A 16,110-nucleotide genomic window follows, 5' to 3' on the forward strand; every position below is an offset into this window, starting at 1 on the left:
CCTGTTGCTGCAGGATTATTTTCCTGATATGTGAACCTGGCTCAAATTAAGATCCATCATCTGTACCACTGTCCTTCTGGCCATGGATGAGGCATGCAATGACATCAGTCAGGACCTACAGTACCAGTGAAAAGTTTGGACACAACTATTCATTCAAGGGTTTTTCTTTATTTTGACTATTTTCTACATTGTAGAATAATAGTGAAGACATTAAAACTATGAAATAACACATATGGAATCATGTAGTGAACAAAAAAGTGTTCAACAAATGAAAATATTTTAGATTCTTCAAAATAGCCACCCTTTGCTTTGACGACAGCTTTGCACACTATTGGCATTCTCTCAACCAGCCTCATGAGGTTGTCACCTGGATTAACAGGTGTGCCTTGTTAAAAATTCATTTGTGGAATTTATTTCCTTCTTAATGCATTTGAGCCAATCAGTTTGTGTTGTGACAAGGTAGGGGTGGTATTCAGAAGATAGCCCTATTTGGTAAAAGACTCAGTCCATATTATGGCAAGAACAGCTCAAATAAGCACAGAGAAATGACAGTCCATCATTACTTTAAGACACGAGGGTCAGTCAATCCGGAAAATTTCAAGAACTTTTAAAGTTTCTTCAAGTGCAGTCGCAAAAACCATCAAGCGCTACGATGAAACTGGCTCTCTTGAGGAACGCCATAGGAAAGGAAAACTCAGAGTTACCTCAACTGCAGAGGATGAGTTCATTAGAGTTAACTGCACCTCAGATTGCAGCCCAAATAAATTATTCACAGAGTTCAAGTAACAGACACATCTCAACATCACCTGTTCAGAGGAGACTGCATGAATCAGGCTTTCATGGTCGAATTGCTGCAAAGAAACTAGAGGTCGACCGATTATGACTTTTCAACGCCGATACCGATACCGATTATTGGAGGACCAAAAAAGCCGATACCGATTAATCGGCCGGTTTTTTAAATGTATTTATTTATTTGTAATAATGACAATTACAATACTGAATGAACACTTTTAGTTTAACTTAATATAATACATCAATAAAATCATGTTCAAACATGTTCAATTTGTTTTAAATAATGCAAAAACAAAGTGTTGGAGAAGAAAGTAAAAATGCAATATGTGCCATGTAAAAAAGCTAACGTTTAAGTTCCTTGCTCAGAACATGAGAACATATGAAAGCTGGTGGTTCCTTTTAACACAAGTCTTCAATATTCCCAGGTAAGAAGTTTTAGGTTGTAGTTATTATAGGAAATATAGGACTATTTCTCTCTATACCATCTGTATTTCATATACCTTTGACTATTGGATGTTCTTATAGGCACTTTAGTATTGCCAGTGTAACAGTATAGCTTCCGTCCCTCTCCTCGTCCCTACCTGGGCTCGAACCAGGAACACATTGACAACAACTACCTTCTAAGCATCGTTACCCATCACTCCACAAAAGCCGCGGCCCTTGCAGAGCAAGGGGAACAACTACTTCAAGGTCTCAGAGCGAGTGACGTCACCGATTAAAACGCTATTAGCGCGCACCCCGCTAACTAGCTCGGGAGTTGATAGGCTTGAAGTCATAAACAGCTCAATGCTTGAAGCACAGCGAAGAGCTGCTGGCAAACGCACGAAAGTGCTGTTTGAATGAATGCTTACGAGCCTGCTTCTGCCTACCACCGCTCAGTCAGACTGCTCTATCAAATATCAAATCATATACTTAATTATAATATAATAACACACAGAAATACAAGCCTTAGGTCATTAATATGGTCAAATCCAGAAACGATCATTTCGAAAACAAAACGTTTATTCTTTCAGTGAAATACGGAACCATTACGTATTTTATCTAACGGGTGGCATCCATAAGTCTAAATATTCCTGTTACATTGCACAACCTTCAATGTTATGTCATAAATACGTAATATTGTGGCAAATTAGTTCGCAACGAGCCAGGCGGCCCAAACCGTTGCATATACCCTGACTCTGCGTGCAATGAACGCAAGAGAAGTGACACAATTTCCCCAGTTTAATATTGCCTGCTAACCTGGATTTCTTTTAACTAAATATGCAGGTTTAATAAAATATACTTCTGTGTATTGATTTTAAGAAAGTCATTGATGTTTATGGTTAGATACATTCGTGCAACGATTGTGCTTTTTTCGCAAATGCGCTTTTGTTAAATCATCCCCCAGTTGGCAAAGTTGGCTGTTTTTGTTAGGAATAAATAGTCTTCACACAGTTCGCAACGAGCCAGGTGGCCCAAACTGCTGCATATACCCTGACTCTGTTTCACAGAACGCAAGAGAAGCGACAAAATTTCCCTAGTCAAAATAAATTCATGTTAGTAGTCAATATTAACTAAATTTGCAGGTTTAAAAATATATACTTGTGTATTGATTTTAAGAAAGGCGTTGATCCTTATGGTTAGGTACACATTGGTGCAACGACAGTGCTTTTTCCGCGAATGAGCTTGTTAAATCACCCGGCTATGATTCAATGATAAATTAACAGGCACCGTATCGATTATATGCAACGCAGGACAAGCTAGATAAACTAGTAATATCATCAACCATGTGTAGTTAACTAGTGATTATGTTAAGATTGATTGTTTTTTATAAGATACGTTTAATGCTAGCTAGCACCTTACCTTGGCTCCTTGCTGCACTCGCATAACAGGTAGTCAGCCTGCCACACAGTCTCCTCATGGAGTGCAATGTAATCGGCCATGATCAGTGTCCAAAAATGCCGATTACCGATTGTTATGAAAACTTGAAATCGGTCCTAATTAATCGGCCATTCCGATTAATCGGTCGACCTCTAAAAGAAACCACTACTACCAATAAGAAAAATAGACTTGCTTCAGCCAAGAACCACGAGCAATGGACATTAGACCGGTGGAAATCTGTCTTTTGGTCTGATGAGTCCAAATTTGAGATATTTGGTTCCAACCACTGTGTCTTTGTGAGACACAGAGTAGGTGAACAGATGATCTGCGCTTGTGTGGTTCTCACCGTAAAGCATGGAGGAGGAGGTGTGATGGTGGTTTTCTGGTGACAATGTCTGTGATTTATTTACATTTCAAGGTACACTTAACCAGCATAGCTACCACAGCATTCTGCAGCAATACGCCATCCCATCTGGTTTGCGCTTAATGGGACTATTATTTATTTTTCAACAGGACAATGACCCAAAACACACCTTCAGGCTGTGTAAGGGCTATTTGACCAAGAAGGAGAGTGATGGTGCTGCATCAGCTGACCTGGCCTCCACAATCACCCAACCTCAACCCAATTGAGATGGTTTGGGATGAGTTGGACCACAGAGTGAAGGAAAAGCAGCTAACAAGTGCTCAGCATATGTGGGAACTTCTTCAAGACTGTTGGAAAATAATTCCTCATGAAGCTGTTTGAGAGAATGCCAAGAATGAGCAAAGCTGTCATCAAGGCAAAGTATGACTACTTTGAAGAATCTAAAATCTAAAATATATTTTGACTTGTTTAACACTTTTTTGGTTACTACATGATTCCATATGTGCTATTTCATAGTTTTGATGTCTTAACTAGTATTCTACAATCTTTAAAATAGTAATTATAAAGAAAAACCCTTGAATGAGTAGGTGTGTCCAAACTTTTGACTGGTACTCTATGTCAGGCTTGGATTCCCCATGCCAAAAGCTTTTTCCCCAGGTGCATGAAGAATGAGGACATGTTCTGCGATGTCAATGAGAACCTACAGCCAAATGCTCAAGACAGGATTGACGCAAACTAGTGCCTGCTTAACATTGTTTCATTCATTTCTTTCATTTGTTTCATTAGATCACAGTCAGACATAATTACTGTATGTTGTAATTATGTCTAAACAATACTTTTTAATTGTAATTATGTCTAAACAACCCTTTGATTAAACATGGGATAGACATTTGATTTTCAGTCCATTTTAATGGATAGTGCAAGTTTATTGCCTAATGAAAAACAGTGTAATTTACTTGAATTTACAGTACGACAGTGCTTACATTGAAAGAGCAATTTTGGAACATTTATCTTGCATTTTTAGCTATTAAAATAACTAAATTGAGAAGATATAATTATGTGTTTTGGTGATTAAAATCAATGTTGTCATGGTATTTCTGTTACGAATCCCGCCGAGGATGGTGCCTCTTCCCGTTCGGGCGGCGCTCGGGGGTCGTCGTCTCCGGTCTACTAGCTGCCACCGATCCCCTTTTCTGTTTTCTTTTGAGTTGGTCTAATTGGTATCACCTGTTTTGTGTTTAGGGTAGGGGGTTATTTAAACCCAGTTGGCCCGCCCACTTTTGTGCGGGCTTGTTTTTCTGTTTGTTGGTGTGGTGTTTTTGTATAGTGGATTTCAGTCCTATTCATGTTGGACAGTATTTTGACGCGCCCGTTGTTTGTGTGGCGTCGCCGCTTCTGAGATTATTTCTGGGTGAAATAATAAAATCCACTTGATCAAGATTACCCTGCTCTCTGCACCTGAATCCTTCATTTCCACCATCGGAATTGTGACAATTTCAAAGTATACTTATATTTTGGATCAATAGTTGTGCGGTGAAAGATGTCTTCAAACAAAATTAATGCACAAGAAAAAGTTCAGAATATGAGACTTGCTGCGTTACAAGTCTTACCAGTTCGGAGTGTTGTACTAAGAGTTTTGAAAATTCACCACATACTTGTGAAAATGGCATCCAAAGCGAATTTAAAAGACGATAATATACTTCATATCACCTCTGGGCTCATCCTGACAATAACAATCCTGCCTTAGCCCCAATCTACAGTATGTTAGAGCAGCACTGGATGGAGACAGAGCAAGGTTTGGGAGGAGTTCCTTCTTTACCACAGTGGAATCTAGTTTTGTTTGCCAGTTGGCCATGGCTGTGATGTGTGTGTGTGTGTGTGTGTGTGTGTGTGTGTGTGTGTGTGTGTGTGTGTGTGTGTGTGTGTGTGTGCCAATGTGCCAGGGCCAAAAAAGCTGCCAGATAGTCTTGTTATAGGATTTAAAAGTGGTCACATTTTCCACTCGCAAACACTGACTAACGGGTGCTATAGGAATCAGGACTGCTCAAAATAAAGTTAATAAAACCAGGCCTCTGGTGCCAATCCTCCATCTATTTGTACTTACAGAAAAAATGACATTTTTATTTTATTTTACAGCCATTAGGTAACCACATTAGGTCACCTATTATCTGAATCTAGGTCGATTGACAGACAATTTTGTAGAATAAAATCTAAAAATCTAACTTTGCAGTAGTTTGGTAGGCTCTATATCCAATGAATGCCTAAATTGCTAGTGCTATTGTTAACTTCTTTGGGACTGGGGGGCAGTATTGAGTAGCTTGGATAAAAAGGTGCCCAGAGTAAACTGCCTGCTACTCAGTCCTAAAAGCTAGAATATGCATATAATTAGTAGATTTGGATAGAAAACACTGACGTTTCTAAAACTGTTTGAATGATGTGTGTGAGTATAACAGTACTCATATGGCAGGCAAAAACCTGAGAAAAAATCCAACCAGGAGGTGGGAAATCTGAGGTTTGTAGTTTTTCAAGTCATTGCCTATCGAATATACAATGTCCATGGGGTCATATTGCACTTCCACTAGATGTCAACAGTCTTTAAAACCTTGTTTGATGCTTCTACTTTGAAGGAGGGGGGGATGAGAGCTGTTTGAGTCAGGGGTCTGGTAGAGTGCCACAAGCTCAGTCTCGCGTGCTTCCATGAGAGTTAGCTGCGTTCCATTGCATTTCTACAGACAAAGGAATTCTCCGGTTGAAACATTATTGAAGATTTATGATAAAAACATCCTAAAGGATGATTCTATACTTCGTTTGACATGTTTCTACGAACTGTAATATGACTTTTCGCCTGGACTTGCCCGCGCCTTCTGTGTTTGGATTTGTGTACTAAACGCGTGAACAAAAAGGAGGTATTTGGACATAAATTATGGACTTTATCGAACAAAACAAACATTTATTGTGGAACTGGGATTCCTGGGAGTGCATTCTGATGAAGATCATCAAAGGTAAGTGAATATTTCTAATGCTATTTCTGACTTCTGTTGACTCCACAACATGGCGGGTATCTGTATGGCTTATTTTTGTGTCTGAGCACCGTACTCAGATTATTGCATGGTGTGCTTTTTCCGTAAAGTTTTTTAAGGAGAAGTGGATCTACAATTCAATGCATAACACTTGTATCTTTTAGCAATGTTTATTATGAGTATTTCTGTAAATCGATGTGGCTCTCTGCAATATCACCGGATGTTTTGGAACTACTGAACATAACGCACCAATGTAAACTGAGATTTTTGGATATAAATATGAACTTTATCGACAAAACATACATGTATTGTGTAACATGAAGTCCTATGAGTGTCATCTGATGAAGATCATCAAAGGTTAGTAATTCATTTTATCTCTATTTCTGCTTTTTGTGACTCCTCTCTTTGGCTAGAAAAATGGCTGTGTTTTTCTGTGACTTGGTGCTGACCTAACATAATCGTTTGGTGTGCTTTCGTCATAAAGCCTTTTTGAAATCAGACACTGTGGCTGGATTTACAACAAGTTTATCTTTAAAATGGTGTAAAATACTTGTATGTTTGAGGAATTTTAATTATGTGATTTCTGTTGTTTGGCGAGGTGGGACGCTACCGTCCCGAATATCCCAGAGAGGTTAACTTTCTTGCTTAGAATAAAGTGTGACAGAAGATTATCAGTGTTCTCATTTCTATGGAAACAACTGAAAGGGTATGTGGACTTTGCCAAGTGTAGTAATAGTATCTCTCATTAGCAGATTGGTCTGACTTCTTACTGTAGAATTTAAATCAAGATCACTTTTTTGGACCTCCCAAATAACTCAATCCGCCGGGATGCCTTTGACGGCAAGTGCCTACGCAGAATTCTGGGAATTACATGGCGCGATCACATCCCAAACACAATACGGCGAAAGACGTCAGAGCCTCCCGACTCCCAACTGTTTGGCCACCTGGCCAGATCAAACCTGCCTCTGGAGCCTACCCTCATCCTCAAGGACCCATCTCCCAACTGGCCACGCCCAAGAGGAAGACCGAGAGTCGGGTGGGTCGACCAGTTGGAGTACGAACTACACAACCTGGGACTCAACACTACATCAGGCTGGGACCTGGCCCAGAATAGGACGGTGTGGAGATACAAATGTCGAGGCACTATGCTCCTAGAAACTAGTGAAGAAGAACCAGTGAGTGAGTGAGTGAGCCAGTGAGTGAGTGAGCCAGTGAGTGACCCAGTGAGTGACCCAGTGAGTGAGACAGTGAGTGAGTGAGACAGTGAGTGACCCAGTGAGTGAGACAGTGAGTGAGTAAGCCAGTAAGTTAGTGACCCAGTGAGTGAGACAGTGAGTGAGTGAGCCAGTGAGTGAGTGAGACAGTGAGTGTGACAGTGAGTGAGTGAGACAGTGAGTGAGACAGTGAGTGACCCAGTGAGTGAGCCAGTGAGTGAGTGAGACAGTGAGTGACCCAGTGAGTGAGACAGTGAGTGAGTAAGCCAGTAAGTTAGTGACCCAGTGAGTGAGACAGTGAGTGAGTGAGCCAGTGAGTGAGTGAGACAGTGAGTGTGACAGTGAGTGAGTGAGACAGTGAGTGAGACAGTGAGTGAGTGAGCCAGTGAGTGAGTGAGCGAGTGAGTGAGTGACCCAGTGAGTGAGTGAGCCAGTGAGTGACCGACCCAGTGAGTGACCCAGTGAGTGACCCAGTGAGTGAGCCAGTGAGTGAGTGAGTGAGTGAGCCAGTGAGTGAGTGAGCCAGTGAGTGAGTGAGACGGTGAGTGAGACAGTGAGTGAGTGAGCCAGTGAGTGAGCCAGCGAGTGAGTGAGTGAGTGAGTGAGTGAGTGAGTGAGTGAGTGAGTGAGTGAGTGACAAGAGGTCTTATAGATAATGTTTTGGACCATCCATAGGGGTCTCATGCTAAACCTGGTATTAGTCTGGGTACTAGGCAATACCCCCACAAGTGCTATTTCCACACTACTTCCAACACGTATCAGCTTTCCAGTCATATGGGAGCTCCTTGAGGAAATGTTCACTTTCTTTATCTGATTTTTGGTGTGTGCCCTATAGCTAATGACAGGCTCAACTAAATGAGCAAGACTCAACAGCGTACCACTGGCCCCCCTGACAGAGGTCCCTTAGTTTTCAATCATTAGAAGAACTTTGGACTGAATTAGTGTCTGGAAGCCAAGTCCTGGCAGGTGGCCAGCTTGTTGGGACAGAGACTGCTATTGACACAAGGGTCCTTTAAGGGGCTGACTTTTTACAAGGCTGGGCCGGTCAAGTATCTCTTTTGGGCTGAATTCCACAAAAATTCTCAAGGGAAAGAAATGTAATCAGGCAATGCTTGGTTCTCAGCCGCTGGACCTTGATTATCTGCTGACATTCTATCCATCAATGTTCCAATGAACATTCTATTTCCAAATAGAGCATTACCTAATATGACTATTTGGCCCATTTGCAGGCTTTTAAATCTAGGAATGGTGACTGCATTAACTCATACAATGTGTCTCTAACTCAATACACTGCATAAGGGTCCTCAGCTGCAAATGCAAAGGGAAGCAGAAAGTATGGATGTTGCTCTTTCTGAAGTGATATCATATGATGGATGTTGCTCTTTCTGAAGTGATATCATATGATGGATGTTGCTCTTTCTGAAGTGATATCATATGATGGATGTTGCTCTTTCTGAAGTGATATCATATGATGGATGTTGCTCTTTCTGGGGTGATATCATATGATGGATGTTGCTCTTTCTGGAGTGATATCATATAATGGATGTTGCTCTTTCTGGGGTGATATCATATGATGGATGTTGCTCTTTCTGGAGTGATATCATATGATGGATGTTGCTCTTTCTGAAGTGATATCATATGATGGATGTTGCTCTTTCTGAAGTGAAATAATTTGAAGATATTCTTTCTGAAATTCTATCATTGGATATTAAGATGCAACGTTGAGTTGAGCACAAGTGCATTCATAGTGAAAATGGATAGCAGCAGCATTTCTACACCTGGAATGGCTGATCAATGGATCATTACACAAATTACATTAATTATTTAAATAAATATTCCTCTTATTCAATGTTTGGGTCCAGGGTTATGTCAAGTTTAAACTTTAACACCAAGCACTGGACATTCACTTCCCAACAAGTTATTTAAATCCTCTTCCCAGATCTCGGTGTGTTTTTACCCTAATTGACACAGTGGCTGTTATTCTTTCCCAATGAAAGTATTTCCCACAAGAAGCGTCATAGTCATTCCGGAGGTAGTTGACTACTCTGGGAAGTTCTTCAGTTCCTGGTAGTGCAAATAGCCTGGTCTGTGTCAGAGATTGGTGGAAAAACCATCAACCACCCTAGGATGAAGAGACAGTAAGTATGCTCTACGGCTGCTGTTTCAACAGAGGCCGAATGGGGGGACAAAGAGTAGACCAGACGAGTTGTGTAGAAGAAGAATGCCGTGAAGGTTTAAGGAGATAGGGGACAATATTGCGAGACATAAGGTACTTTTCCAAATGGATATTTGCACGTTAACATTTGGATGGGACATACCGTATGATATATCCATCCCATTATTCTATTATTTTCAGTGTGTGTTTTTTCTTCCCTGCCTGTAATACTGGGTTTCAGAATATTTTCCTGCAGTGAAATGACCAAATTGCACTCTATTGGGCTCATGGGTGGAATGTTATCAGAATTAATAACCATTATTTTTAAAAACCCGCCAAAAATCTGGTGTTTCTATTTCAAACTTTGTTATATTTCAGTCTTCTGTGATGTATATAACGTGTAATATTGGGATGAAAACTCAGAATACATTTTCAACTCATATCTAACATGGTACAGGTGTCTTTTTTTTAAGCCCAAAATGTATGTGTGAGGTGTATATACTTTTGTTTCAAAGTAGATTTGTTTAAGACTACCAATAAACACTCTGTGTGACCCTGATTTAGCCCACTGGAATAAAAGGTTACTAAACTGATTTCAGACACAGTGAGTAAAGTTACATGCACACAATAATACGATTATTGTGGATAGTCAAATGAATATAATAGTTTTTTTTAAATTGTTTACATGCTTTGCAAGAAGAACGATTTCCCTAATAATCCTGTTTAGATGGACACATCTGAAATCAGGCTACCTATGGGACTTTTGATAAATGCAGAATATCGGCAATCAAAATAAACGTTCTACCACAGTGACCATGTTCATTTTGCGAAACCTTTTTGATTCTGGGCTCAGACATATAAAGTTTGTATGCAAAAACTATTTCTAAGATACATTTTTTCAAAACTCACTTCACTCGCACATAAGAGGGAGGCTTGCGCTACTGGTGCTGGCACATGCGTAGATCAAATACACAGCTGCAACGTCGATTAAGCTATTTACATGTCCTAATAGTTCGATTTTGACCTTACGCCGATTAAGATAACTGTAAGCAGAGTAAGGTGTTTACATACTTGGCCTAGTGCCATAATCAGTTTAATATTGAATTATTAGTGTACATGTAAACATACTCATTGCAGGATAACTCAACTGAGGTGGCAGTAGCTTCTGAACTCTGCCTTGAGAGAGTCTGTCTGGAACAAGATGACAGTCTCCGCTCTGCATAACAGGCATGTCTGTCTTGCATATTGGAGCAGGTTGTTGGATCTGGGCCCTTGCGTTCTTCAGGGGGCTTCCCTGTGCGTTTGCTGAGGTAAACACAGCAACCATGGCAGGCTATTTATACCCCGGTAACACCAGTGCCCTATCCTGCTTCTCAGAAGAGGAATCCGTTTCACTGTCACCTACGCACACAATAACCCAGGATAGACCACCACCCCCTGTCACCCCTCTCTCCCTCACAGTGACACCCCTCCCCTTCCCTCCCTTAATACCCACACCCATGTCTGTCTCCATTTCTCATTCTCACCACTCTTTCTATCCCTTACTCTCTCCAATGCCTTTATTTTCACTCCCTCTCATCTCAAACTCTCTTTCCTTCTCTTCTCCATCTACTTCACCAGATTTATCTTCTTCCTTCCTCCCTTCATCACCTATCCACCCCTCCATTCCGTGTGGCTCTAGTGTTACATGGCGAGCTCAGACCTCCTGAGACATGGGCGCCACCAGTGTCCCCTGGGCCCTGGCAGAGGGCCAACAGATCCTGTACCCCCTCCCCTGGTAGAGGGCCAACAGATCCTGTACCCCCTCCCCTGCACAGAGGGCCAACATATCCTGTACCCCCTCCCCTGCACAGAGGGCCAACAGATCCTGTACCCCCTCCCCTGCACAGTGGGCCAACAGATCCTGTACCCCCTCCCCTGCACAGAGGGCCAACAGATCCTGTACCCCCTCCCTTGCACAGAGGGCCAACAGATCCTGTACCCCCTCCCTTGCACAGAGGGCCAACAGATCCTGTACCCCCTCCCCTGCACAGAGGGCCAACAGATCCTGTACCCCCTCCCCTGCACAGAGGGCAACAGATCCTGTACCCCCTCCCCTGTACAGAGGGCCAACAGATCCTGTACCCCCTCCCCTGTACAGAGGGTGGCAAGCTGTGCCCGTTTGAGTTACATATAGCACATTCAGACACAGAGCTCCACAGAGACACAGCCAGGTATTTTCAGATAAAGAAAAGACCAAACACATTTTTTTGATGAGAACGAGTCTTATTGTCAGTATCGAGGGAAAGTGTCCTTTTGCTCTTGGGTCAAAATGCCAGTCAGCTTTTGGGTTTCTAAATTACTATTGTATTCAAAGGGTGCCTGCTTTCGTTTTGTCATTGTTTTTTGGTGTATAAAGTGAAATACGTATTTTATTGAAAAAGTCACTCTCAAGACCCCAACTTTGATGTCTTTCACATGAAACCAAAATTTCATAGTTAAATGCACTGACACAAATGATCTTAAGTGATGGGGAATATTGCTGTTGGATAATTATTATAATATCAGCCTTAAAGCGCCAATGTGTATACATCAACCAGCATTAACTTTAGGCAGTCCACAAGAAGTTATTAAGTTAAGCTCCAGATCTGTTTTACTTTGAAGAAAAGATGTGGCTGTTTTGAAGTTTAAAGAGCTATCTATTTCAATTACACTGAATTTTACTAAAGCGATGGTAAATCTTCCCACTAAGAATATCCCAAACAATATCTGTCAAGTGAACACTCACTGAAAATAAGTAAGGCTCACCTTTGTAAGACAAATGCACTCTGGGAGCAGTCCGAGCGTCGGCATGGCAACTGTAGACACATAAACTCAGGAGAAAGAAGAGGGCTTGGGTGGTCTCCATAGCAATGACGGCAGCGTTAACCTTTGGAGTCCTACAAAGGGGAAAGGGAAAAGCATTACAGATTAACTGAATGTCACCTAAAACCATCATATAATTTGCAGACATTTAGAGAGTTCCACATCCAATGCAACATCCCTTGCACAGAAAAGTGTAGATTTGAGAAGTTAAAAAGCAGATGATACGTTTTTAATTAGCTTCCAGTCTTCTGACACTGAAATCACTCTGACCCTTGTAATAATCTGTTTGCAGGTCAGTGAGCATCTAAGCTTTCTTTGTCAGAACCAGAGTTAAGAATAAACATACCTCATTACTGAGAGATATCATTAGCATGTCAATCGCTAGAAATTCCCATTTCAAGAATACTATCAATAACAGGACAACAAAAGAGTGTGCACAATCAACTACAAACTGATGCAGAAACTTTGGGTACTAGTAAATATTAGGTGCCAGTTTGCCTGACACAGATTAAACCTAGTCTTTCAATAGAGATGTTTCAATAGAGAAGCACTTTCAATAGAGATGTTTTTTTAGTTAGGACAAGGCCTAATACTGTGTCTGGGAAGCTGACACTAAGAAAACTATCCTATTTAACATATTGAGAAATTGTCAATTAAAGAATCATTGAATTGTATGACTTTGTAGGAAGCCTCATCAAGTCATCCACATTCAGAGGCTTCTTTATAACAGGGATAACCAGATAAATCAGATAACAATCAATGACAACAAGACAGAGAAGCCATAGACAGAGAACACAACCTAGTTCACATGATTCCGTTTGGGGCAATGTCTTGTTCCCGTTCCTATGACTGGGTTATTGTGAAATAGCTTGGGTCTCAGATAGCCATGGAGCAGCACAAAGTGACCATCTCTATTTGACCTGTGTGCCCTTCCCCTGTCACTGGGACAGTGGTGGAGTAAAAAAGACTGTGTGAGAGTGGGGCGACAAGGACTTCCCGGGAGTGACACACTCCAAAGAAGATTAGGAAAGTATGCACTCCGAGACTGAAAGTTCTTAAACACTGCAGCCAAATCCTGGCAGCTAATACAAATCCCAGTCACAATGTCTTGCTTTAAATCTTAAACTCCTTTAGTAAGAGACTGTCTAAAAGCAAGAGAACCGCCAATAAGGATCACACTCACTTACTCACTAAGCTTCGGAATCTAACGTAAATCAGGTCTGTTTAAGTTAGGGTGTGGGTGCTGTACTGTATTTTCCACACATATACCCAAGGTTAATGACGGGTTATCATAACTGGAACATAAACACCTTTGCCTAAGCTCAGACACACCACAAAGAAGAAGGGTTAAAAGGAGCGTGTGGCCGTCCTATCGCCTCTGACCAGAATATCAGACAACATGTCACGACGATTCTACATGTTGAATTGACGCAAACAGACACCGTTTGTAGTCACCCAGTAGGGCGATCGCTTACACAACACGGCTACTTGCTGCTTTTAGCTGTTCGTTGGAAACAAACATCATTATGTTGTCATCCAGAGTCACATTATAGCACACAATATTGTACATACAGCAGATTTTTAAAGGACCAAAGAGTTTCGTCTGCTTCGTGTTTTCATTTTTGCCATGGAAAAAATATTGCAATACTGGTATCATCACAGCCCTAAATGAGAATATTGCTTTTCTCTGTCAACATGCTTACATCCATACTTATCCAACACCATTACCACAGTAATAGTAGCAGTAGTAGTAGTAGTAGTAGCAGCAGCAGCAGCAGCAGCAGCAGTAGTAGAAGTAGTAGTAGTAGTAGCAGTAGTAGTAGTAGTAGCAGCAGTGGTAGTGGTTGTAATGCAGTAGTAGTACAGTAGTATTTTTTTACAGTACCAAAACCATAATTTTATTCCACCATGGGAAAAAGAGCTAGTGCGTAATCACCTCACTGCTAGTTTGACTGAGTTGAGCCCCAAGTCTTACAATATCATAATACTGTTTAATTAACTCATAATAATAGGATCCATTATATGCTTGCTGTTATGCTGAATATGAGAGCAGTGGGGCCTCTGCTTGACTTGCTCAGCAACATTCTCCACAGTCTGTTGCTTCTGTATGGCCCCGGAGGGTATCAGGACATTAGGCTGCCTTTGAACATGACACATTGGATGTTTCTCAATCTGCATACTACTGTGCTCCACACTCTCATGCTCCGAGTTCATTCTCCGAGGACGTTCTCTTGAGTACGCTCTTGTGAGGACGAGATTGTGGAGAACACATAAAAATGTACATTTGAGAAGCACTGCCCACTCCCATGCTACTTACCTTTGACCAATAAAGACAAAACAAGATATCTACATAAAAAAGCAAGCTTGTAACTTCATAATTATCAGCTATATGTGAATCGTATTAATCTATACTGAACAAAAATATAAACGCAACATTCAACAATTTCAAAGATTTAACTGAGTTACAGTTCATTAAAGGAAATCAGTCAATTGAAATAAATTCATTAAGCCCTAATCTATGGATTTCACATGACTGGGCAGGGGTGCAGCCATTCAGAATTAGTTTCCCCCACAAAAGAGCTTTTTTTACAGACATAAATACTCCTCAGTCCACAGGTGAAGAAGCCGGATGGGGAAGTCCTGGGCTGGCATCGTTACACGTGGTCTGCGGTTGTGAGGCCGGTTGGACGTACTGCCAAATTCTTTAAAGCGACGTTGGAGGGCAGCTTATGGTAGAGAAATGAACATTCAAATCTATGGCAAAGCTCTGGTAGACATTCCTGCAGTCAGCATGCCAATTGCACACGCCTTCATAACTTGAGACATCTGTGGCATTGTGTTGTGACAAAACTGCACATTTTAGAGTAGCCTTTTATTGTCCCCAGCACAAGGTGCACCTGTGTAATATATCATGCTATTTAATCTGTTTCTTAATCAACTTCTATGCCACACCTGTCAGGTGTATGGGTTATTTTCTCAAAGGAGAAAATCCTCACTAACAGGGATGTAAAGAAATTTGTTGATAAAATTTGCGAGAATTCGCATTTTGTGAGTATTGAACATTTCTGGGATGTTTTATTTCAGCTCATGAAACATGGGACCAACACTTCTTGCGTTTAAATTTGTTGTTCAGCGTAGCTAGCCAGCTAGTTTTACATGTAACAAACAACCTAAAACTAATGTTGATATGAAAGGTGGTAGGCCAACAATAGCCACAAATTATTTTTGGGTAATTAGCTAGCTACCAATTCGTTGTCAGTTAGCAGCAGTCTTGGCACACTACACTGGGTATTCTTGGCAGATAAACATGCCAAAATGACCGCAGCATTTATTTAAGTATCAAGCTAAAATATTGTAGTCAGGCTACATATGTCAGGCAACTTTTCATTCAGAGTTCATTTTCTCTCGCTTCAGATCAAAACCAGCCACCATTGTTTAAAAAACACCTTTGCAAAAAAAATTATGTCAACAATCTTGGGAATATTTCAGTTGAAGCTAGCATCGATGCTTCAAAATGTGTACAAATGAAGTACATGTCTGAGAACTGCCCTCCGTGTTTCGCATACTTTATTTTGGACTCATACTCCGACTGTTCCGTGCTGCAATTTGCATGGTTGTGTGCATATTGAGAAACGCCCATTGTCACTGACTTGTCATTGACATCAAGACTATCACTGCAGCAAAAATGTTATCCAACTGGATCCACAAACTGGGTCTCACAGTAACACACAACATGGGAAACCGTCTTTATTTTTCTCGAACTTACTTACTTACGAACTCACTCCTTCTCTTCATTTATGTACCCATTTGTCCTACCTTTTATTTTTCTTATATATTTATTATTCCTACAAATAAAATCAA

General features: G+C 41.0%; 1 protein-coding gene across 1 annotated transcript in view; it reads right to left on the reverse strand.

Annotated features, from left to right (window-relative positions):
• The window catches only part of LOC129860932 (semaphorin-3F-like), a 50,895-nt gene that overhangs the window by 20,431 nt on the left and 14,354 nt on the right, over positions 1–16,110 (reverse strand). The window contains exon 2 of the mRNA XM_055931863.1: positions 12,193–12,323. Coding sequence (XP_055787838.1) covers positions 12,193–12,292 — 100 coding nt within the window. The 5' untranslated portion in view covers positions 12,293–12,323. The remainder of the gene's footprint in view (positions 1–12,192; positions 12,324–16,110) is intronic.

Source organism: Salvelinus fontinalis, chromosome 8, assembly GCF_029448725.1.
Source record: "Salvelinus fontinalis isolate EN_2023a chromosome 8, ASM2944872v1, whole genome shotgun sequence".
NCBI lineage: Eukaryota > Metazoa > Chordata > Actinopteri > Salmoniformes > Salmonidae > Salvelinus > Salvelinus fontinalis.